Raw genomic sequence first — 23,796 nt, forward strand, 5'->3', positions numbered from 1 at the left:
CATTTTTTTGCCAGAAGGCCTTAAAGTGGCTGTCCTCCAGGGGTCACAACCTGGATTGGGACAGGTGTATATGTGAATCAACTAAGGACCAGGGCCTCCTGCTTTTGAGTGGGTGGGTCTGTGGGAGTTTGGTTTGGTTCCATTGGCTTCCCAGAGGTGGTCACTAGGTGGTGCTGTCACACACACACAACAGCCGAAAGGGAGCCTGGAGGCTCTAGAGCTTCCCAGATAGGCAAGGTTCAAGCATTCAGGTGACTCTCATGCTGTCAGTTCTCCACACTGTAATCTCAAAACTTAGAAGCCAGGGACCCAGAGAACACTGGGTTCTACCCAAGAACCCAGGCTTATTTCCGTTGCAAGAGATGCTTTGGACCTTCCTTTAGGGGAGATCAAATCTGTCAGCTACTGTATGTTGTGGTTTTCAAAGAATCACTGCCCTCAACTGGGCTTAAAGTAGTAGATTTTGATTATATCTTTCACGATCACAAACTATTTCTAAAACCCTCTTCTTGGACTGGGATGGCCTCTAGGGCAGGAGTAAAACTTCCTCTTTCGCTCCAAGAGTGTAGCTTTCTGGGCTAGCAAGCTGCTGAGGCCAGCAGCTGGCGGCACTTCCTGCTGCCTTGACTTTGCATAAACTCCCCCCCCACCCCAATCCCCGCAGGCCCCCTCCCCCGCCTGGGTGGCACAGTTCAGAAAGCCTGCTCACCACAGGGATTCTGGTACTACTGTCTCTTCAGGCTCAGTTTCCTCCAGCCCCAAACTGAGTTTCTGGAAGGCCAAGTTCCTGCTGGGAACCAGGAGCGAGCGCAAGCCCTGGCTTTCCCAAAGCTTACATCCCGATGCAGGGATGGACGGGAAAAGATTGGGCTACCAGAGACCGTCTCAGGTCACGTTTGAGCAGGGACTTGACTGAGTGAGCCTAGCATACTGGGGGTGGGAGTGGGGGTGGGGGGGAGCACGTTGCAGGTGGGACAGTGGAGGTGGCAGGTTTGAAGTACTACCTGGAGGGGCAGGGCAGGGAGGTGGTTTCATTCCGTTTCCCAGGCAGCTCTAAGGTTGACAACTTTGGAAGTAGAGGCCCTTATTGGGGGCAGGAAAGACGAGAAGTTTTCTCTCGGGGCCTTCTGGTTTCTACTTTGTGGTGGTAAGGGACATCTGGTCTTGAGCTTGCTTGACCTGCCGAGTCCTAAATAACCTGGATCCAAGCCTTTCAACTCCATGACTCCTTGGCAGCCCAGTGATATTTCATGGCCCAAAGGTGCCCACCTCATGACAGGTTGGAGATGGGATATGGCTTCCTACCTAGCCCTGAACACAATTTAGCTTCTCTAATTTGAACCAAGCTACCCTCCAAATGAGGACACCCTTTTTGTGGTGTTAGGTCCACCAGCCCCGCTCCTCCCTTGCTTTCTGTGCTCACTGGGAACCAAGGCGGGGCCACGCTGGAGTCCTCAGCAGTGGCTGGCAGTGTGTTTCCTGCACCCAAAACCACCAGCCCGCCCTGGGGAGGGGCTGAACAGCCCTGCACCCTGCTTGAGACAAGCTCCTTTCTGAAGGAAGCGCCAAAGAGAAAGCAGGGAGAAGGAAGCACTCAGTGGTCTGCAGGTGTTCAGGCTGAAGCCAGGAGTGGCTGACACTCCAACCCCCCACCTGCAGCCCCAACGCCTTGCAGGCAAGGTAAGCTGGGGCCCTTCTCTTCCTCGCCCTCCTGCGCTCTGCCCATGCCCTGACCCATGCAGCAGCCTGGTCTTGCCAGTGCCCTAGAGAGGCCTCAGCTGCTCTGGGATGTTTGGGTCTCAGCTTCAGGCCAGAACTGGAATTCATATTTTCTGACCTACGTTCACCACCATTTCCAGAGTAGGAAGCTGCCAGCGTGGGCTTGGGGTGAGCTGTGGGCTGGAAAGCAGACGGGTTGTGCTCAGCTCTGCCATCAAGCTGGATGATCTTCAGCAAGCCCCTTCTCATGCTTACTGGGCGTCAGTGCTCCCCTCTGTAAGATGGGAGTGGGTTGATCAACATGGTCTCTGAGGGTCCTTTCCCCTTAACCCCCCCGCTATGGTGAGAGGGCCTGAGGTTTGCCTGGAACAGCTCAGCACCCGGTGTCTTGCTTGGGCTTCTGTGGCACACTGGCCTGCTGGCTTGCTCTGCTCTCCCACCCATCAGGGCCCCATGGGGCCTCTTTTACCTGACCATGGAGAGCCTAGCAGGCCCAGCACCCTGTTCACTTTGCTTCCTCCCCACCCCCGCTGTAGAGCCGCCACAGCCATGGCGGGCATGAAGACGGCCACCGGGGACTACATTGACTCGTCCTGGGAGCTGCGGGTTTTCGTGGGAGAGGAGAATCCTGAAGCTGAGTCGGTCACCCTCCGGGTCACGGGGGAGTCACACATCGGCGGGGTGCTCCTAAAGATCGTGGAGGAGATCAGTGAGTGCCCCTGGGCCCTACTGCTGCTCTCAACAGTGCGGGGTGGCTACAACTGGAGTCCCTTGGCACTTCCGGGCCACCCCGGCTGCACAGCGCTCGATAACAGTGTCACAGTGACTAAGGCACCAGCTTAATCATTCGGTCCCAAAAAAGACATTTCCCCAACTTCCCCTCCCTCCCACTGTCTTCCCTCCCTTCCTCCCACTCCAGCTGCTTCTGCGAAGTCCCCAAAGAGCAGGCCTGGCCACAGTCCTCCATTTACTCACTTCTAGGGGCCGGAGGGGCCCTGCCTAGGCTGAGGAATAGGTCATGTTCCAGGGATCTGAGGGGTGATCAGAGCAGGTTCTAGGGAACTGGGGTTCTACTTCCATACCTCCTCCCCCAGGCGGAAGCCCTCAGCAGGCTGGTGACAGGCCCAGCCTGGGTGGGAAGGCCCTGCCCCCACAGGAAGTTACAGCAGAGGAGCCTGTGGTATCAGCCATTGAGAGCAGTAGGGCCAGTGACATGGGGGCTTCTCATAGCCTTTCCCTGCTGGGAGTGCGGGCTGCCCCTTCCTGGCAAGGCAGTAGGCACACCCTGATAGCCAGAGCCGGAAGGCAGGCCCATGAGAATCCCAGCCAGGAGCCTGGGTGGCCTGCAGATGGGGGTAGATGGGCTTCCTGAGACCCAGCCAACCCACCACGTGCCTCCTGGGAAGGAGATCAGGGGCTGTGGACAGGCCGGTGCCCCACGGCAGCCTGACCAAAAGGCCGCAGTTGTGAGGGGACCATTCAGAAGGCAGGGCCCAAGGAGGCTGTGAAAGCAGAAGTGGGGAACAGAGGATCCGTCAGGAGACTGCGCGTCAGACCAAGACTCCGGCAGGGCCTGGCTGAGCCAGGGCAGAGCAGGTGAAGACCTCGTTGGCCACAGGGCACAGCAATGCAAATGGCCTACACAGGGAGTCATACTCCACTCCTCCACTTACTGCAACGCTCTCCAGGACAAGTCCCTTCAGCACGTGTCCCCTGCGATGGGGACATTGTCCCCACCCCTCTCACCCGAGCTCATTCCTTAGTGCATCAGATGCCTCCGGGGGCTCAGCTGAGTTGGGCCCATGCAGCCCCTGGCTTCCTGGAGCACAGCTGGGCAGGGGAGACCAGCCTTTCTGCTGCCGGCGCAGGGCTGAGTACTGGTACAGCACAGGGGCCCCTGTGGGGGCCTGGAGCCAGAAGACGGTCACCCCTAGCCTGGGAAGGGGACACTTCCCACAACAAGCCAGTTAATGAGTCTTGAGACAGGGCCACAGCAGGAAGGAGTAAGGGATGAAGTTGGGGCAGGGTGTGTTCTGAACTGGAGCCGCTAGGCCAGGTGGGGGAACGGCTGGAGCGTGACAAGAAATGAGGCTAGGGAGGCCGTCGTAAGGACTTTGGACTCCCCTGGAGGTGGAGGGCACCTCAGGGAGACTGTCAGGCAAGGGCTTACATTAGGCAGGCCCCTTGAGAGATGGTGGGCTGGAGACAGGGAGACACGGCCTCCTACAGTGGGTCAGCAATGAGGATAGACAGGAGGGAGGGTTTTGGAGGTGGGATTGACCTCAATTAAACGTGGTGGCTAAACGTGAAAGGCATGACACCCTGATTTGAGAAGAGAATCTTTGTCACCAGCACCCAGATACGGCACAAATTTGCCAGGGGCGTTCCTGTCCATGCTGGACAGACCGAGGGTAAGATGAACGTCTTGGCTGGGACTAGGAGTCATTGCATTTACAGTCCAAGAGCCAGGCACATGGCCTGTGAACAAGGTTTCTGGAAAGACGAAAGCCAGTGGACGTGCCCGTTGGCCAGTGGCTTGCAGGTTCAGGCCACAGGAAGATGAAGCCATAGACTGGGTGTGACCCCCCCAGGAGGAAGCCATGGCAGAGGAGGAAGAAGAGGGTCCCAGACTGAACCAGGACAGGCCAGGGGCAGGCCAGGAGAGGGGCCAAGGAGAACAAAACAGGAGTGACGGGTCAAGGGGAGAGGGGTGTGGGTGCCAGAAAGCCAAGTACAGAGTGTGAGGGGTGGGGCTTAGGGCTCAAATGCCCCCAAGGGGGCCGACAGATCCAGGTGGAGGTTTTCTTCACTAGCAGCACTGGTGATGTTGGGAAGGTGTCAGGAGACGGGGAATTGGGCCCCTCGCAAGGAAGAGCTTTGCACACTCTGGAGGGCTATGCTGATTCGGGGTCTCTGTGCTCACCTTGTACCAGTTCATGCTCCTAAAGGGAGCAGGAAAGCACACCATGCGTCACCCATCACAAGCTGCGTGACAAGTGAAGTATTCACACTTCTAACTGAATGTTCACTCGCGTGTTACTGTGCCGGCATGAGTGTGTCACAGACCCTGTCACTTACGACGTCGCAGACGTCATCAGTGTTCATGGGGCCAGAGTCATTACTGGTCACATCTCACGAATTAGAAAACTAAGGCACAGAGAGGTTAAGGGCTTGGCCAAGGTTACAAAACTAGAAACCACTAAATATTTACAGAGTGCCTGCTGCTGTCCGCCAGGCACAACCCCAGGCCCTGCCGTAGCCTTTTGTCCCGAGCTCTCCGAATGCCAAGGAAAGGCCAGAAATGGTGGGAGGACACAGGAGGGGCTGTATGGGGGGGCCCGATGGGCTGGAGTGCATGAGGTGGGGACACGAAGATTGGGGCACCTGAACTCTGGGTTGGGGGCTCCCTAGGAAGTGATGTATGAACTGAGCCAGAAGGATGATCAGGGTTAGCCAGCAAAGAGCCATTCTGCCATGACCGTGGTCCTAGACCCCAAGCCAACCCAGCCTGGCCCTGCCCTTGGCTTGGGCAGGGGAGGGGAAGTCACCGCAGGCCTCTGAATCCTAGGCTTGTGCTCAGCGTTGGGGGCAGGGCCCTCGAAAGCTGATGTGCACCCACCCCCTTTTCCATGGCCCCGCAGAACGCAAGCAGGACTGGTCAGACCATGCCATTTGGTGGGAACAGAAAAGACAATGGCTGTTGCAGACCCACTGGACGCTGGATAAGTACGGTATCCTGGCCGACGCCCGCCTCTTCTTCGGGCCCCAGCACCGGCCGGTCATCCTGAGGCTGCCTAATCGCCGCGCCCTGCGTCTCCGAGCCAACTTCTCCCAGCCTCTCTTCCAGGCTGTGGCTGCCATCTGCCGCCTCCTTAGTGAGTCCCCAGATATCCCCACTCTGCCCGCTGCAAGGGGCCTGATCCCCTGGGTTTACAGGCCCGGCTATTGTCATGTTGTCCTTGCTACCCTCTTCCCCATCCTGCCTGCAGGGCTGTGACCTGCCCCAAAGCACTCATGGGTGGGGCAGGAGGTCACAGGGCAAGATCTGGCCCCCACTGAGGCCCAGCTCCTCTCAGGTATCCGGCACCCTGAGGAGCTGTCTCTGCTCCGGGCTCCTGAGAAGAAGGAGAAGAAGAAGAAGGAGAAGGAGCCAGAGGAGGAGGTGTATGACATGACGAAGGTCGTCCTGGCTGGCGGTGAGTACAGGCGGCCACCGGGGGCTGGGCACAGGGGCCGGGCCCATGAAGCCGGGGGCTGGGGGCCAGGCCTGGTTGACCCTGACCTGCACTCCAGGCGTGGCACCTGCGTTGTTCCGGGGGATGCCGGCCCACTTCTCAGACAGCGCCCAGACGGAGGCCTGCTACCACATGCTGAGCCGGCCACAGCCACCACCGGACCCCCTCCTGCTCCAGCGCCTGCCTCGGCCCAGCTCCCTCATGGACAAGACCCAGCTCCACAGCAGGTACAATGCCTGCCGGGTCTGCGCCCAGGGCCACAGCCCCTTGTGTGTGGGCCCCCACCCCCAGGGCTCTTGCCATCCTGTGTCCTGCTCACCCCCAATCTAGGCCTCCTGTGTCCAGGCCTTTCCTATGTGTGTGTGCTTGCCCCCAGGCGCCCTGCCCAGCCCCACCCCTCCCCAGCGCTAGACCTTGCTCAGCCCTGACCCCTGCCTGTGCTGTGGCCCAGGTGGCTGGACTCGTCGCGATGCCTCATGCAGCAGGGCATCAAGGCTGGCGACACGCTCTGGCTGCGCTTCAAGTACTACAGCTTCTTCGACCTGGATCCCAAGGTGGGCGGGGTCAGGGCGAGCTGGGGGTCTGGGTCAACGGGACATGGGGACCTAGGGTCAGGGATCCGGGCTCGGGGAATGTTAGGGACTTGTGGGGATCTGTGTCTCTGTCCACATCCGTTTATTAATTCCACCAACAGTGCTGGGCTCAGGCTGATGCCAAGGGTGTCAGGGAGATAATGACCACAGTTCAGTGTAGACAGTGGTGAGTGCCTGTGGGAAGCCTGCTCAGGTGGGCAATACCCAGCACCTGGGCTCAAGGAAGGCTTCCCGGAGGGGGTGGCACTGGGACCTGCAGGGAGTAGGGTGGGCAAGGGACAAGACTTCACAGGCAGGCGCCAGTGTGCATCTCTCCTCCCAACCTACTATCCCCACTAGCAACCAACACGTTCCATGCATCCCTCTGAAAGTCCGCCAGAACCCCACGTGCACTCCCTCTGCCCCCCTTCACTGCAAAACTTCTAACTGCCGCCATTGTCTACAGAACACTTGGGGTCTACTGTCCTTTCTCCCCAAATTCCAGCCTCCTCTTTCCCATCCTTTCCTGGGTGCTCCCTGACTCCTCTCTCCTGAGCTAAATCTCTCCTGGTGTCTTCTGTCCCATCCCCATGAGGAAGTACACCTGCTCAGGTGACCGTGCCCTCCATGCTATCTGTCCCCGGCTCACTTCCTGCTCACTTCTTACCCAGCTGCTTATGACCCCCCCCCCCCAGCGTCTCCAGCTGCCCTGCAGGCTCCTCGGCGCTCTCTCCTGTCTCCAGGCCTCCGGCATTGGCAAGCCCCAGGGCTCCATGCCAGCCTCCTCCTTCTCACCCTCTCTCCCAGAAATCTCGTCTGGTGGATTTAGATATCATCTCCGTGCTCTTTGTAGCTCCCAAGTTTATAATCTCCAGCCCAGACATCTCTCCCCTGAGCTCTAGACTCGCATGTCCAACTGTCTCTTCTCAGGTATCTAATAAACACCTCAGGCTTCTGCCAGCAGCGGGATTCTGGGTTCCCAGGCTGCCCAGCGCCTCCTCCCAACACTGATGGGTTCATTGCAAAGTCCCAGACTTACAGCTGTCTAGGTCCATCCCTTTCCCGCCCACCCCATCCCTCATTGTGTCCTGTTGAGCCTCCCTCGAACTAAAATCCCAAGCCACCCACTCTTCTCTGTCCAAACATCAACCTCTCTCGTTCGAGAAGGTTACTGCAGCCCCTCTTACTGAAACTGTCTCCTCTCTGGGACTCCCCCACCTCCACACAGCTCTGGAATGAACATTTGCAAGCACACATTAGGTCATGTCACTCCTGCTTAAAAGGCTTCTGTGGCTGCCTGTGGCCGCAGGTGCCATTCTCTGAGGCCCAGCCTGATCTAACCCTGAACACTTCTCTGCATCCTGCCCACTCCTTTCCACCCACACCCACCTCCTTTCCATTCCTTCCACATCCCCTTCCTCTTCTGGAGACTTTCTTGTTCCCTTCTCTTGTCTTTTCTGCCTTCTTTTGGATTGAGTAGTCAGGATTCCATTTTATCTCCTTTATATTAGCCTATTAGCTATGCCGTTGTTTTCAAGTCGTCGTTTTGGGGGTTATAGCACACATATTCTGTTACCGTCCAGTAATGTTATACCGCTTCACGTAGAGTCTAAGAACATCAGGGAACTTGCATTCCCCTCTTGTTATTGCACGTTTCACTTCTCCATATGTGAAAGGCCACAATACATTGTCATACTTCTTGTTGCTGTTATTATTATGATGACGCTGCATTGAGAAATAATTTCTATGACATATAATTTGCCCATTTGAAGTGTACAACTCAGTGGTTTTTAGTATGTTCACAGAGTTGTGCAACCATCACCCCAATCAATTTTAGAATTTTTTTTCACCCCAAAAAGAAATCTCAGATCCATTAGCAGTCACTCCCCATTTATCTCCCACTCCCCTCAGCCCCAGACAACTACTAATCTCCTTTCTGTCTCTATAGCTTTGCCTATTCTGAACATTTCATGTGAATGGAATCATACAATATGTGGCTTTTTGTGATTGGCTTAGTTCACATAGCATCATGTTTTCAAGGTTTGTTCATGTTGTAGCATTCACTGCTTCCTTCCTTTTTGTGGCTAATATTCCATTGTATAGATAGGCTGTATTTCATTTATATCAGTTAACAGACATTTGGTTTTAGACATGTGTTGATTATTATGAATAATGCTGCTATGAATATTCATGGACATATTTTTTCATTTCTCTCAGGTAAATACCTAGGAGTAAACTTGTGGAGTTGCCATTGTTATTTCTGCTTTAACCAGTCAGTTATTTTCTATTAGACTTTTTGTTTTGAAATAACTATAGATTCACAGACAGTTGTGAGAATTAACACAGAAAGAGAAAAAACAAACAAACGAAAAACGAATTACCACACCGAGGTCCTAGAGACCTGGGTATCCTTTATGCATTTTCCTGACCAGAATCCCAACCAGGATGTTGACACTGCAAGTCAAGATACAGAACAGTTCCATCCGTCAAGTGTCCTGTTAAGACACTGAAAACATAAAAAAAAACTCTCCTATACATTCCCACACACTCGCCATTCCCTGTGCTCTTTGTTCCTGTGTATAGATCCAGAGTTCCAGCTGATATCCTTTTCTGTCTGCCTGAAGGACTTTTTTAACATTTCTGGTGATGAATTCTTTCAGCTTTTGAGTGTCTGTATGAGTCATTATTTTGCCTGTAATTCTGAAAGATGTTTTTATTTGGTGTAGAGTTCTCTGTCAACAGGTTTTTTTTTGTTTGTTTGTTTACGTACCTTAACTTCACAGTCTTGTTGTTTGCTTCCAACTTTGGGTCTGCTGTCATTCTTCGTTCACCTGTATGTAATGTGTCTCATTTTGTGACTGCTTTTACGATTTTCCTTTTATCACTGGTTGTAAACAATTTGATTATCATGTGCCTTGGTTCACTTCAGGTTTCTCATGCTTGGGGTTCATTGAGCTGTTTTCATTAAATTTGGAAGTTTTCTGGCTATTATTTTTTCAGGGTTTTTTTTCCGCTGCCCTCCTTTTATGGCATGTCAATTACATGAGTATTAGACTACTAAAAATCATCCCGCAGCTCACTGGTGCCATTCAGTTAGCCGTTTATTGTTTTCCGTCTTATTTTTCTTTGTTTCATTCCAGATAGTTCTATATTTTTAAGTTTACTAATCTTTTCTCTGCCATGTCCAATCTGCTGTTAATCCCACATCTAGAAGTTAAATTTTGATTTTTTTCAATATTTTCCATATCTCTCCTTAGTGTATACCTGCTTTTCTCTACTTTCTTGAACATACAGGATATAGTTATAATAACTTTTAGAGTTTTTATCTACTAATTCTATGATCCATGTCATTTCTCGATCTATTTCTACTGACTATTTATCTCCTCATTATGACTTGTAGTTTTCTGCTTGTTTTCATGCCTGGTTATTTTTTATTTGATGCCAGACATTACAAATTGTATGTTCTTGGGTGCTGATTTTTTTTTTTTTTTTTTGGTAGTCTTTTAATTATTTGTAAACCTTGTTTGGGGATGAAGTGAAGACACTTCAGAGCAGTTTGATCCTTCCAAGACTTGAACATTAATTAGACAGGACAAAAGCATCCTTTAATCTAGGGCTAATCTACTCCCTTACTAAGGGAATAGCCTTCCGAGTACTGTATCTGATGAGCCATGTATGATGAGGTTTCTCTAACCTGGTGGGGGGTGTGAACTATTTCCACCCTATGTGAGGTCTGGCAAATGTTCCCCCTGCTCCGTTCCAGAGTTTTCTTCCACCTGCCTTGGGTAGTTTCATTACACACGCACACACACACACACACACACGCACACACGCACACACACTGATGAGTACCCAGCTAAAGACTCAAGAGGAGCCCTCTGCTGATCTCCAGAGCTTCCTCTCTGTGCAGCCATTTCCTCTCCAGTACTTTGTCCTGTGAACTCTAGCTGCCTTGGACTCCCCAAATTCTCAACTACATCTCTGCTCAAGGGATATGCTGGGCTCTGTTTGGGGTCCTCTGCCCTGAGCCACAGCCTGGAAGTTCTCTTCAGACAGTCAGCCAGGGCCATCGTAGGGGTCATCGTGTTTCCCTTCTGTGTTCTGTGTGGCTTGTTTTCCAGTATCTAAAAGCCATTTGCTCTTTGTTCTTATTTGTTTCTTAAATTTTATTTTTTGTCAAAGTAATATACGATGGCTTAAAGAGTTAAATAGTCCTCGCAGGTTTATAACAACAACAAAGCAGTTCCCTGCTGCTCCTCTCCTTATCCCAGATCTTGGATCCCTAGAGACTGTAGATTTTAACTCTGTAGCTTTTTATTCTAGTATTTACGTCTGTATCACATCCTTATATATTTCTGTTCCTTGTGTTTTTATTTCACTCATTATCTATTGACTTTGTATGAAAGATGAAGATTTAGCTGTCTTACACCCTCCTCCCCCACCCCCACACACAATACAAACATTTCTTTGTACCTTTCCAATTGAATTGTGCGATAGTTTTTGGTGAAAACAACGTCATTATGGCTGTAAATAGTAACACATATAAATAGTATTCTTAGCTAAGCCACAGAGTAGTGGTATTTCCTTTCTTGGTCAAGTTTTTCTTATAGCTCATAATTGCTATATTTTTATTAACTTCTTTTTCTATTAATTGTCTCTATACAATTAGAAGAGAGACCCCAAAAGGCTATCTGGACACTCTTGATGTGGCTGTGGCTTGCCATTGGGGGTTTTCACAGTGAGGAAGTGGGGTGTTCCATAGCCAAGCTCCTCCAACACAGCAACTGAGCCACTCCTTTCAAAACGGTTAATGACTTTAGGACATCAGTCAGTGTGATTTCCTTTTCGGGACCACAGAATGGTGGCACTCTACACCCACGGCACAACTGTTGTCCTTAGACTTCCCTTCACTACTTCCTGGGAATTCCTATATGGGACCTCTTGGTCCTGGATCACTTGTGTTCCTCTTTCTTGACTGACTCCCTCATTTCGATGGAGTATATACTTCAACAGCTTCCCTTAAAAGGGTATGTGAGACTTTGTTTCATACCTGCATGTCTGAAAAAGTCACTATTCTACCCTTATCCACATTATAGTTTGGCTAGGTATAGAATTCTAGTTTGGAATCATTTTCCTGAAAATTTTTGAAGCCACCTTCCCACTGTCTTCTAGTTTCCAATGTTGCTGTTGAAAAGTCTGATGCCATTTTTATTTCCAGTCCTTCCATATGTGACACACACTTTTATTTGTTCTTGGAGGTAGGGGGCAGGGACAAGAAACTTTAAAAATCTCCCCCCCTTATCTCTTGGTGTTCTAAATCTCTCAATAGTATGGATCCTTCTTCATTGATTGGCCTGCACACTTGCTGAGCCCTTTCAAATTAGAACCTGGGTCCTCCAGTTCTGGAAAAATGCCCTTTATAATTTCTTGATTAATTTCCTCCCCTCCATTTTTCTGTTGCTTTTCCTTTTTCTGGAACTTAGTAGATATTAAACCTTCTAGATTGATTCTTCAAAGAAACAAATTAGACATTCATCTTTTCTTTCATGTTTTTAAGTTCATTCTCTTTCTGTTCTACTTTCTGGAGAGTTCCTTGATTTATCTTCCAAATGAACTATACAATTATTAATTTCTACAGCTTCATTTCTAAGTTCTAAGAACTCTTATTTTATGAGTGTTCCTTTTTAAAGCTTATAGCACTTTACCAGCCCCCTGAAGCCCCCGTAATAACCCCCTACCATGCACTATCTCCCACAGCGGCAACCACTAATGTTACCTCTAACACTATAGATGAGTTTTCCCTGCGTTTGAAATCTACATAAATGAAATCACACAGTCTATACTCTTTTGTGTCTGGCTTCTTTCACTCAGCATTATGTTTGTATGATTCACCCATGCGGCATATAGTTGTAGTTTATTCTTTCTCAGTGTTGTGTAACATTCTGTTCTGTCAATACACCACAATTAATTTCCATTGATGAGCATTGTGTTATTTCCAGAATGGGGCTATCATGAACAGAGATGCTATGAACATTTCAGTATATGTCTTTTGGTGAACATAGGTACACATTTCTGTAGGGTATATACACAGAGGTGGAATTGCTGGGTTCTAGGACAGACACTAGGGCCTGTAGTAAATAACTGTTAAACAGCTTTTCAAAGTAGTTGTTCCAATTGACACCCCATCAGCAGTGTATGAGAGTTTCGGTTGTTCCACAGCTTCACCACACTTGATATTTCCTATCTCTTCCAAGGTAGCCATTCTGGTAGGTGTGTAAATGTATCTTATATGTTTTTTTTTTTAATTTGTTTTTTCAAACAGCTTTACTGAGATATAATTTACATACTATATTAGGTTGGTGCAAAAGTAATTGCTGTTTAAAAGGTTAAAAATAATTGCAAAAACAGCAATTACTTTTGCACCAACCTAATATAAAAAACCCATTGTGAGCAGTTTGGTTATTTTTAGTAAAAGTATACAGTTGTGCAATCATTACCACAGTCCAGTTTTAGAACATTTCCATCACCCCAGAAAGCTCCCTAGTGCCCATTTGCAGTCATTTCTCCTCCCACACCCAGCCCCAGACAACCACTGACATACTTTTTATTTGGCATTAATTTACATTTCCCTGATGACTAATCGAGTCTTTTTTCATATGGTGATTAGCCATTTGGATATCCTTTTTGTCAAGTTTCTGTTCAAGTTTTTCACCAATTTTTATATTAACTTGCTTGTCTTTTTCATACTGCTTTGGAGGAGTCCTTTATTTTGGCATATGAGTACTTTGTCAGATAAATATATTGTGAATATATTTTCCCACTCTGTGCTTTGCTTTTTCATTCTTTTAGTGGTTTATTTTGATAAGCAGAAGCTACTAATTTTAATACAATGCGATTTATATTTCTTCTTTTATGATTAACATCTTTTGTGTCCCGTTTAAGAAATCTTTTTTATTCCCAAATCACAAAGATGTAGTCCTATTTTTCTCAAAAGTCCTTATTGTTTCCATTTTCACATTTGGATCTGCAGCCCATCTGGAATTCATATTTGTATGTGGTGTGAGGTAGGGACACATATAATTTTTTTTGACACATGGGTATCCAATTGACCCAGTGTCATTTACTAAAAAGAGCATTGTTTCCCCGGTGACTGCAGGATCACCTTGGTCCTAAGTCAGGTGTGTGTCTACCTCTGACTCTCTTTGGTTCCATTGGTCAATTTGTTTCTTGTTGCCAATGTCACAGTCTTAATTACTATATCTTTAACTTTACAATTATTTCTTTTTAAAATAGCATCCTGTTCTCATTTTATGAGCGCAGTATTTTGTCTTTATAAGGATTTTGACTCGTGTTGGAAGTTTTCTTCTGCTCCCTACATTGTCTTTATTTCCTCCAAGCTCTTTTTTTTGGTCTTGCTCTCTGTAGTTCATGCTAGTAGCATTCCTTAAACGTGGGTAATCCTTGACTAACCTTTTGTATTTACAAGTAAGGCTCTGAAAAGCCAATTGAAAACCTTGAGTGGATGAATTGGGCTTAGCATTTTGGGGGCCTCCTGGGGTGCTAGGGCAGGGATGTCCCTCTCTTGAGGGGATTTCTCTTTGGTTCATCAGTTTCTCAGCAGTGAAACTTCTGATCTCCTGACTGGGCATAGAAGGCTCACTGACAATGTCTTGGGTGGCAAGTGAAGAAAAGCTGGGGTGTCTCAGAATGCCTTCTCTTAATTCATCTGTTCTCAGCATCTTGCACCCCCTCACACATCCAGCTGTGCCTAGAGTACCAAATGTGGAGGTAACTCCAGCTCAGCATCTCAGTAAATCTCTGGCTTCTGCCAGGAGCTAACTGGCTGTCATTTGGTTACAGGGAGTAGGGAAGCACCTGCTTCTTTTATAGACTTTCTACAGTCCTCATTTCAGCCCAACCTCCCCTCTCAGCCGAGGGATCCCAGACCGGAGCCTGTCTAGGGGTTCGCATGTGAACTGGATGCCTTTATCCAGTTGGTCTTGCTCTCTGTAGTTCATGCTACTAGCATTCCTTAAACGTGGATAATCCCCATGTTTTCTGCTTATTTTCAAAACTCATTAGTGCTTTTACCAGAGAACAAGAGAGAGAGAACAGTGTGAGATCTCAATTCTCTCTCCCTGCAACTCCATTCCCATTCACGTTTTTGCTTTCCATCTTCCAAAATGTATTTGGCACCTCTCACCTGCTCTAGTCCCTTCCCTCTTCCTTGTCCTTTCGGGTTTACTTTTTTTATGCCTTGCTATCAATTTTAGTGGGTTTCAGAGGGAGCATAGGCTTGGTCTTCTGTGGGTAACTAGGATCCCCCTTTGAGATTTGCACTCCCTATTCAGACTCTCTGGAATGTTCTTCCTGTCACTCTTCCCTTTAGTGGTCCATTGTCGTCCTTCAGGTCTCAACACAGCATGCCACCTCCTCAGGGAAGCCTTCCCTGAATGCTGCCTCATGTAGAGCAGCCCCCTGCAGCCCAGTTCCATTCTCTGCCATCACCATCAAACTTGTGGTGTCTTTGCCTGAGGGCCTGAGTGAGTTGCCCCACAGCAGCTATTTCCTTAATAGCTTTGATTGCACTCGAATCACTTTACTTATTTGTAGATTGGTTACTCAGTCCTCCTTTTGCCCTCAGCAGCATGTGGTGTGCACAATAGACATAGTCAATATCTGTACACAAAGGCTTAGAGAGAAAAAGGTGCCACTTCCCTGGACAGATGGGGTTAGCAGGCTGTAGGCTGGGATTGGCGTCTTCTGCCCATGTGGGGCCACTAAACGGTCTTGCCACAGTATGAAGGACAGGGCCGAGGGCTGAGGCTCGCAGGAGCTGGGCACATGGGGTGCTCAGGACGGGTGGCACCTGACCAACCCATTCTTCCCCCCCCCCCCCCCGCTCCAGACAGACCCAGTGCGGCTGACGCAGCTGTACGAGCAGGCTCGGTGGGACCTGCTGCTGGAGGAGATTGACTGCACTGAGGAGGAGATGATGGTGTTTGCAGCCCTGCAGGTGCCAGACAGGCCTGGGGGACCCGGGGGGCTGGGCTGCAGGCCAGTCCTGGGGCAGAAAGGCTCTGCCAGAGTGGGGCCCATCGCTGGGGAAGCCCTGCTCAGGGCATGGCGGGATCAATGGACTGCCCGCTGAGCCCTCCCATGTACCCCACCCAGTACCACATCAACAAGCTGTCCCAGAGCGGGGAGGTGGGTGAACCAGCCGGCACAGACCCAGGGCTGGATGACCTGGATGCAGCCTTAAGCAACCTGGAGGTGAAGCTGGAGGGGTCAGCACCCACGGACGTGCTGGTGAGGAGGGGGTCCAGTCAGGGGGGCGGTCAGGCCCAGCACAGGGCCCGGGCCCCCATCTGACTCCTCTCCTCCCCAGGACAGTCTCACCGCCATCCCAGAACTCAAGGACCATCTCCGGATCTTCCGGTAAGTTTGGGCCATGCGGTAGGGGCCAGTGTGGAGAGGGAGCAGAGGAGGGAAATGTGGCCTGTCACCACCTCCCGCCTCACCCTCAGGCCCCGGAAGCTGACCCTGAAGGGGTACCGCCAGCACTGGGTGGTGTTCAAGGAGACCACACTGTCCTACTACAAGAGCCAGGATGAGGCCCCTGGTGACCCCATTCAGCAGCTCAACCTCAAGGGTGAGTGAGGGTGGCCCCGGCAGAACAGGGTCAAGGGCAGGGCTGTGGGTTGCTCAGGTGATGGTCTCACCTCAGTTTTGTCCTGGGGGCCAGGGAAGATGCCCTGTGTCCTGAGCCAGCTGTGCAGGGCTGTCATTTACCCAGGGGCTTCTCAGGCAGCCTCCCCCTCTGTAGCCTTCTAGCCCACGCCTTCTCCCTCCAGGCTGTGAGGTGGTCCCTGATGTCAACGTCTCAGGCCAGAAATTCTGCATCAAACTCCTGGTGCCCTCCCCTGAGGGCATGAGTGAGATCTACCTGCGGTGCCAGGATGTAAGGGCTGGGCAGGGGCCCGGGCCGGGCTGAGGCTGGAGTGGGGGCGGGGGCAGGGGCAGGGGCTGAATCAGAGCTTGGCTAGCCCCTCACCACCCTCGCCGGTCCTCCCACCACAGGAGCAGCAGTATGCCCACTGGATGGCCGGCTGCCGGCTGGCCTCCAAGGGCCGCACCATGGCGGACAGCAGCTACGCCAGCGAGGTGCAGGCCATTCTGGCCTTCCTCAGCCTGCAGCGGACAGGCGGTGGGGGCTCGGCCAACCACGCCCAGGGCCCTGATGCCTCCCCTGAGGGCCTCAACCCCTATGGCCTTGTTGCCCCCCGCTTCCAGCGAAAATTCAAGGCCAAACAGGTACCAGAAAGAGTGGGTGGAAGGAACGACCATAGCATTTACCTGGTCAACCTTGGCCCCTGGATCTCCACAGAGCCTTCTTCTGGAAAGCCATGTGTGCTCACTTGTTTCTTCTCCCACCATGTCCCTGAGACTGAGGGTGCTGGTCCCCTCCCTCTGAGGACCAGCTGCCCATGTCCACCTCAGGGCCTGGCTCAGCTTATAGTTGCTGACTGGTGAGAGGGTGCACTCTGGTGGCCCCACAGTGGGCACTGGCCCTGCCCCAGGCTTAGCATCCTGTCTCCCTGATGGGGACAGGCATCGGGTCCCAGGGACTTTGGCAGCCCCTCACCAGTGTGATCCCACAGCTCACCCCACGGATCCTGGAAGCCCACCAGAACGTGGCCCAACTCTCGCTGTCTGAGGCCCAGCTGCGCTTCATCCAGGCCTGGCAGTCTCTGCCCGACTTTGGTATCTCCTATGTCTTGGTCAGGTATGAATGCCACCCCGGTCTGTTCTGCCCTCATCTGCTGCCTGTGGGCAGCACCCTAAAGCCTCTCTTCTTGTTTTCTGTGCCCCCCTCCCTGCACCCCCACAACAAACACAACAGGGAGAGAGATCAGGCCAGGAAAGCAGGAGACCCAGCTCTCTGCCACGGACCACTCCATCTGGGCCTCGGTTAGCTGGTCTGTAGGACAGGGCCCACATTGGCCACTGTGACCGGGAGTGCCCCCACTTGCCCATTTTCTAAGCCTGCAAGGATATGAGTGAGGCAATGGATGAAGATGGTACCAAAACAAAAGTTGTTATTTAAAGGCATGGACTATTTGCCTGATGCTGCTAAACACTATTATAATGATTATATCAGTTAAGCCCCATTTTCCAGATGAGGGACTTGAGGCCCAGAGAACCTAAATAACTTACTTGTACAACTTGCTCCTGAGCACCACACCAGGCTGTCTGGGTGGGCTCCCGGGCCACGCAGGGTGGGGCCCTTGCTCACACTCTGTCCCTCTGGGGACCAGGTTCAAGGGCAGCAGGAAAGATGAGATCCTGGGCATCGCCAACAACCGACTCATCCGCATTGACCTGGCCGTGGGCGACGTGGTCAAGACCTGGCGCTTCAGCAACATGCGCCAGTGGAATGTCAACTGGGACATCCGGCAGGTGGGCCCAGAGTGAGGGTGGGGGTAGGGTCAGGGCCCAGGGCCAGGGCCAGGGCCAGGCCCAGCCAGGACAGCACAGGGGCTGCACTCTTATCCCACCCCCACCAGTCCCTCTGACTGCCCGCCCTGCAGGTGGCCATCGAGTTTGACGAGCATATCAACGTGGCTTTCAGCTGCGTGTCTGCCAGTTGCCGCATTGTGCACGAGTACATCGGGGGTTACATTTTCCTGTCAACGCGGGAGCGGTCTCATGGGGAGGACCTGGATGAGGACCTCTTCCTGCAGCTCACAGGGGGCCACGAGGCCTTCTGAGGCCTGTCCTACTGCCTCCATCCCGCTCACTACCTGCCATGGCCACTCGTAAGCCCACACCCACTGGGACTCACTGCCCACACCCTCTCCAAACATGCACCAACCCGGGCACATTCACCCACTGACACTGGCTTTGTGCAGACCAGGGATCTGGCTGGGCCCAACCCTGCCATCCTACAGGCTGGGGAGGGTGGGCCCTGAGTTCTACAGGGCCCGCCCTTCCCTTGTCTGGTTGGCCAAGACCAACACCCCTGACCTACTTGTAGTCCCTGACCATATGAGGAAGATCAGCTGTAGCTACAAGGTGATTCATCATTTCAAACTGGAGTCTTGTTTTTGTTGTCTTTTTTTTTAAATAAATATTTTATTGTTGGATCATCCTTCCTCTGGAACTGTGCTTGGGGCCACTCTGACACTCTGTATCTTCATTACCAGACAAGGAGAGGGGTTTTCCTGAGATAGAGATGAGTTAATTAAAGAAAGGGAGACCTAAGTCAGACTGGGATTGGGAGCTGGGAAAGAGGTGAAGGGCAGAGGGCACAGGTTTCAGGCACAAAGAATGGGGGTGGGGTGGAGTGGTGGTTCTCACGGGTAGGGCGTAGCTGCAGGGCCTCCTTGAAGTACTTGGGAAGCAGAAAGCCATCAGCATTCCCTGGAGTCAGGATCACCCCATTGGCAGAGCGGAAGAAGGGGATTCCATCTGTAGACAGAGCCAGAGATGTGACTTGTGCCCTCTCTGCAGGCCTAGGGCAGTCCCTGCTATGTCCAGACTCACCTGCCAGGGCCAAGGGCCCGTTGATGAACACGGCCACTTCACAATTTGGCCGCATGCCTGTGGAGACAACTGGAGCTGGGGCCTGGGGCGTCTGGGGTTGCAGTTATCAAACCTGGAGAGGCTGGCATCCTGGGCTCAGTGGGGAAAAGGGAGTGCTGCTGCATGCATGGTATGGGGTGGTCTTTAACAATAGAGGCTAGGACCCTTGGAGGGAACCCCGGGAGGACAGAGTGGGTGGGAATAGCTGGAGGGGAGAACTGACCACTGATGACACCAGGGTCCCCAGGCAGTCCTGGAGCCAGGTGGATGTGTGTCCTTCCCTGGCAAGACAGGCCCTTGAGCAGGATGGAGGGCCAGTGCCGCCAAAATGTGCCATGGACAAGCATCAAAGGCAGGGCCTGTGTCTCCAGGGGTATCAGCTCCAAATCAGGTACCTAGCACGGGTTGGGGAATGGGCTGTGAGACCTCCCTCACAGGCAGGGTCCCACCTGGCTCTCCCATTTGTCTCCTGAGCCCCACCTGCAGGGAGTGACCCTGATTGGCCCTGATGAGAGGGCCAGTGCTGGGGTCGCCCGGCTTCAGTGCGAACCGCTGCTTCCCACTGGTGTCCACCACACGCTGCACATCTTCAGCTGAGAAGCTGCGGAACTGGGGTAGCTGCAGGAGGGTGCCCAGGGGCACGAAGCCATCTGTGGGCAGGCAGGGTGCTGAGGAGCTTAATTTGCTCTGGCCTCAGCCAGAGTTAGCAGGGCGAGCCACAGGCAACCGGAACAGAGCCTGGGCTTGTGGGTCACAAGGGTTCATCTGTGTGACCTTTAAAAAGTCTCCCCTTTCTGGGCCTCAGTTTCCTCAACTGACAATGAGAGTAGGATATGCTTCGTGTAGGGTCACAAATATAAAATGACCTTTTTTAGCAAGTACTCGGCCAAAGTGGACACTCAGTAAGCCTCATTTGCATCAACACCCCCCACCCCGTGCCCATTCTTGGGATAAGTGTCTATTGGGCCGCTGGGCTGGAAGTATCACTAAGCCTGGCTCAGACAAAGTCTCCTCTCCCAGTTTGCCCCAGACATGATATTGGGTTAGGGGCCTCGGTCTTCCCTGTACATGAAGGGATGTGCCCTCTGAGTAGTGCCCATAGGGAGCGGTAGGAGCCAAGGGTGAGGGCAGTCAGAAAGGCTCACACTGCTCTTTGCACTTGAGCTCCTCCTCGCCCCAACCTCCAAGAACCTCACTTACCGGCCCCCATGGGAAGCCCCAGCTTCAGGGCCCCGTGGCGCAGGGCGTAGGACAGAGCCTTGGACAGTCGCACATCTCCATCCTGCAAGATCCCAGAGGTGGCCCCTGGTCCCCGCGGTGATCCTGCCCTGCTACTAACCCTGAACTCGGAGTGACCTGATGCAGGGGGTGACCAGTGAGAGAGGAGTCCCTGTGCTCTCTGGGAAGAGTATGACCCATCAGCCCCCACTCCCACTTCACCAGCATTTCCCAGGGAACCAGGGCTCAGAGTCCCCTTACCCCTGCCCTCCCACCATGGGGTGGGGTATACCTGTTCCTGGGGTCTGTGAGACCTTCTACCCCTGGGCCGCGCTCCTGCCTGCTTCCCTCCTCCAGAGGAGTTCATAGCCAAAACTGTGGGGAGCAGTGACATGTGGGGACTGTTAAGGACCCTTCCATGTCTCCACCTTGCCCAGAATGTCACAAGCCTCAAGATACGAGAGCTGGGAGGGGAACAGTAAGCTCATTAAATTCACTTCCCAGCCCAACTCCCTAGTGCAGATAGGGAAACTGAGGCCCAGCAAGCAAGAGTTGCCCAAGGTCATACTGTCAGCCACGGAGCCCAGGAAAGCCGAGCCTCCGCGCTTCAGGCTCGCGGGTCTGTCCCGCGAGGTGGGCCTGAGGAGGCGGGGCCGGCGTCCAGGTTAACGGGGCGGAAGATCAGGGTCGACCAAGACAGACCTAGCAGGAACGCGGAGGACAAACGGGTAGGCTCACCAATTCCTGCTGTTAGGCAGCTAATACCACGGGCTCCTGAGGGCCGGGACCAATGAGAAGCCTAGGAAGGAGGGGCGGGCACTTCCGCTCTGATAAAATGGGCGGAGTCTGAGGGCTGAATTGGTGGTAAGTGACAGCTGGAGGCTGGAGCTTCCGGACCCTGGTAGGGGTCCCTGCGCGTCCGGGGTTGGAAGCAGGACCCCTGGGTTTGGGAGATATGGGCTTTAGGGGGTAACTGGACCTAGAACCTCTGGGTGGTTGGCGTGCCCTGGAATCCCAGGGATGTCTGGCCCCAGGAGTCCATGACTCTTGCTGGATAAGACACTTTACCTGTCCACGGGTGTGCAGAAGGGCTTGGGGGTATCCTCAGGAGGTCTGTGGGTGGCTATGGGTCCCCCAGCGTGACAGGCCTGGCTGTGACCTCCCCCAGAGCTGCCCTGTCCAGACCATGGACCCTGAGGTGTACCTGCTGCTGCATTGCCCCCCCGGTGGGCTGCCCAAGGAGCAGGTACGGGCTGAGCTGAGCCCAGCCCACGACCGTCGCCCACTGCCAGAAGGGGACAAGGCCATTGCTGCTGTCTGGGAGAGCCGGCTACAGGCCCAGCCCTGGCTCTTTGATGCCCCCAAGTTCCGCCTGCATTCTGCCACTCTAGTGCCCACTGGCTCACCAGGGCCGCAGCTGCTCTTGCGCCTGGGCCTTACTTCTTACCGAGACTTCCTGGGCACCAACTGGGCCAGCTCAGCTGCCTGGCTGCGACAGCAGGGAGCCGCCGATTGGGGTGACAAGCAAGCTTACCTGGCAGACCCACTGGGGGTGGGCGCTGCACTGGCCACCGCAGATGACTTCCTTGTCTTCCTGCGCCGCTCTCGGCAGGTGGCTGAAGCACCTGGGCTGGTGGATGTGCCTGGTGGGCACCCTGAGCCTCAGGTGAGATTCCAGGCTGGGCGCAAAGGCACAAAGACCAAGACAGCTTAGCTTTGTTTTCATCATCCCTCAAAGGAGGATTTGGCCTGGGATTTTTCTGAAAGTCTCTGCTCTTCAGCCTTCCTACTGCCCCCTGCCCCGGGACCTGTGGGAAGCTAGGGAATGGGGGTGAGGACCTAGCCAGACATCTGTTTGTCCATCTGGAAAAAGAGGGCCTGGGTCAGGGGAACACCAACACTCTTACACTGTGCCCAAACAGGCCCTCAGGGACAGCAAGTATGGAGGGAAGGCAGGGCGGGAATAGGTGGGGAGCAGGGGCTGAGCCTGACCTCTCACAGGCCCTGTGCCCTGGTGACAGTCCCCTGCACAAGGACCTCCCTGGGGAGCTGGTGGTGCATGAGCTCTTCTCCAGTGTCCTCCGGGAGATCTGTGATGAGGTGAGTGAGGGGTGGCCAGGATAGTGTGGTGGGCTGGGAGGGAGGTGGTAGAACGTGCCAGAATTCCACAACCGCATTTTGAGCTGCTGGGAGAGTCTGCAGGCATGTGGCATTGAGGGAAGAACTTGGCTTTGCAGCTGGGCACACTTGGAACGGAATTCTAGCTCTCATTTCTGGATGCTTCAGGTTCTTCCTCTTTACAATGGGAACAATGATAAATGTCTTGCCTATTCCCCCCAGGTTTGTTGAAAAGAGGAGTAATTGGGAATCGATTTATTGACTCCCTTTGGGTGTCTCTGGGCAAATTGTTCAATCTCTCTGGTTTTGATTTTCCCATCTGTAAAATGAACATGCCCAAGATCTGACATCCTGTGATTCTGGGCATTTGAGCTACAAACTGTAAAATAATGTACAAGGGTAATGCATGCTCTGTTCTCCATTGAGAGGGGCGGAGATGTGGGCAGTGGGCACTGACCAGTGGAATCTCTGGCCCCAGGTGAACCTGCCACTGCTCACCCTGAGCCAGCCGCTGTTATTGGGCATTGCTCGCAATGAGACCAGTGCCGGCCGTGCCAGTGCTGAGTTCTATGTCCAGTGAGTGAGCTCTGAGGGACAGGGTCCTGGTTCCTGGGGTAGGTGGGTGGTTGAGGGGGATGGCTGAGGTAGATGGGGCTCCACAAGGACCCTCCGAGGGCTGGGCACCCACCAGCCACTCTCATGTTGTTGTCCAGATGCAGCCTGACTTCTGAGCAGGTGAGGAAATACTACATGAGTGGAGGACCTGAGGCCCATGAGTCCACAGGAATCATCTTTATGGAGACACAGGTGTGAGGTGGTAAAGTCTTGCTTAGAAAAGGAGCTGAGGTTGGGACTTGCAGAGGCCTAGTGATACGTGTTTGTCTCTGAGGGGTGAGTCAGACAGGGCCCCCAAATCTCTGAGCTTTTCTCTGGAGCCACAAGGCCTCGTTGGGGAAGCCAAGGACTTGCTCAGCCCCCTTAGCGTGTATCCCCAGGGACCATGCAGTGCAGAGGGCTCTGAGGCTCAGGAACTCTGGGCACAGCTCCTGCAAGAGACCTGAGGGCTGGATGTCTGGATCTCACTGTCTTCCCACAGAGCATACCGAGGTTGCAGGAGACCGAAATGTGGGCCGAGCTCTGCCCCTCGGCCAAAGGCGCCATCTTCCTCTACAACCAGGTCCTGGGAAGCCCTCCCTGAGTCGCTCTAGGGTCCCCAGCCCAATCACCACAGCTTGAGAGATAATAAAGGACTTTATTCTTGGATACGGCTGGCATCTGCTGTTTCTGTGAGACAGAGTGGGGCCGCTGGGAGAACCCGGGGTGGGTGAGAGACATAGGACTTGGGGAAA

The 23,796-nt window shown here is 52.8% G+C and overlaps 3 protein-coding genes across 11 annotated transcripts; 2 read left to right on the forward strand and 1 right to left on the reverse strand.

Moving 5' to 3' along the window:
- The first annotated feature begins 726 nt into the window (after window positions 1-726).
- On the forward strand, window positions 727-18,677 carry FERMT3 (FERM domain containing kindlin 3). The gene is made up of 15 exons (XM_019717867.3): window positions 727-1,680; window positions 2,256-2,428; window positions 5,361-5,594; window positions 5,796-5,915; window positions 6,013-6,181; window positions 6,406-6,508; window positions 15,435-15,542; window positions 15,701-15,835; window positions 15,915-15,964; window positions 16,054-16,178; window positions 16,381-16,487; window positions 16,607-16,840; window positions 17,188-17,312; window positions 17,845-17,986; window positions 18,118-18,677. Exons 2-15 carry the CDS (start codon window positions 2,269-2,271, stop codon window positions 18,295-18,297), a joined length of 1,992 nt encoding a protein of 663 aa, XP_019573426.1. The 5' UTR covers window positions 727-1,680; window positions 2,256-2,268; the 3' UTR covers window positions 18,298-18,677.
- Window positions 18,628-21,155, reverse strand: TRPT1 (tRNA phosphotransferase 1). Of its 9 annotated transcripts, none has more exons than XM_074336552.2 (8): window positions 21,068-21,155; window positions 20,622-20,704; window positions 20,312-20,393; window positions 19,592-19,779; window positions 19,335-19,506; window positions 19,073-19,129; window positions 18,887-18,997; window positions 18,628-18,750 (listed from the first exon to the last, which is right to left on the reverse strand). In XM_074336552.2, exons 2-8 carry the CDS (start codon window positions 20,694-20,696, stop codon window positions 18,662-18,664), a joined length of 774 nt encoding a protein of 257 aa, XP_074192653.1. In that variant the 5' UTR covers window positions 20,697-20,704; window positions 21,068-21,155; the 3' UTR covers window positions 18,628-18,661. The 9 variants fall into 9 exon arrangements, with proteins under 9 accessions (XP_074192653.1, XP_074192652.1, XP_074192651.1 ...); XM_074336551.2 differs by lacking the exon at window positions 21,068-21,155 and adding an exon at window positions 20,898-21,061; XM_074336550.2 differs by lacking the exon at window positions 21,068-21,155 and adding an exon at window positions 20,886-21,061 and having other exon boundaries at window positions 19,592-19,761.
- NUDT22 (nudix hydrolase 22) lies at window positions 21,153-23,710 on the forward strand. The gene is made up of 6 exons (XM_019717877.2): window positions 21,153-21,193; window positions 21,498-21,995; window positions 22,331-22,429; window positions 22,926-23,023; window positions 23,161-23,254; window positions 23,544-23,710. The coding sequence occupies exons 2-6, from the start codon at window positions 21,516-21,518 to the stop codon at window positions 23,643-23,645; spliced, it is 873 nt and encodes a 290-aa protein (XP_019573436.2). The 5' UTR covers window positions 21,153-21,193; window positions 21,498-21,515; the 3' UTR covers window positions 23,646-23,710.
- Window positions 23,711-23,796: the final 86 nt, after the last annotated feature.

The sequence above is a fragment of the Rhinolophus sinicus genome, chromosome 14, assembly GCF_057876585.1.
Source record: "Rhinolophus sinicus isolate RSI-liver-muscle chromosome 14, RSI-T2T, whole genome shotgun sequence".
NCBI lineage: Eukaryota > Metazoa > Chordata > Mammalia > Chiroptera > Rhinolophidae > Rhinolophus > Rhinolophus sinicus.

Bases quoted from the DNA above. Each gene is read 5' to 3' on its own strand.
- TRPT1 (XM_074336549.2), bottom strand. The intron at 19,507-19,591 runs GTGGGGCTCAGG...AACCCGTGCTAG, and splicing joins ATCAGGGTCACTCCCTGCAG to GTACCTGATTTGGAGCTGAT. The intron at 19,130-19,334 runs GTCAGTTCTCCC...TTGTCTCCACAG, and splicing joins GGACCCTGGTGTCATCAGTG to GCATGCGGCCAAATTGTGAA.
- FERMT3 (XM_019717867.3), top strand. From the start codon at position 2,269: ATGGCGGGCATGAAGACGGCCACCGGGGACTACATTGACTCGTCCTGG. The intron at 6,509-15,434 runs GTGGGCGGGGTC...CCCCCGCTCCAG, and splicing joins TCTTCGACCTGGATCCCAAG to ACAGACCCAGTGCGGCTGAC. The intron at 16,179-16,380 runs GTGAGTGAGGGT...TTCTCCCTCCAG, and splicing joins TCAGCAGCTCAACCTCAAGG to GCTGTGAGGTGGTCCCTGAT.
- NUDT22 (XM_019717877.2), top strand. From the start codon at position 21,516: ATGGACCCTGAGGTGTACCTGCTGCTGCATTGCCCCCCCGGTGGGCTG. The intron at 22,430-22,925 runs GTGAGTGAGGGG...CTCTGGCCCCAG, and splicing joins TCCGGGAGATCTGTGATGAG to GTGAACCTGCCACTGCTCAC. The intron at 23,255-23,543 runs GTGTGAGGTGGT...GTCTTCCCACAG, and splicing joins TCATCTTTATGGAGACACAG to AGCATACCGAGGTTGCAGGA.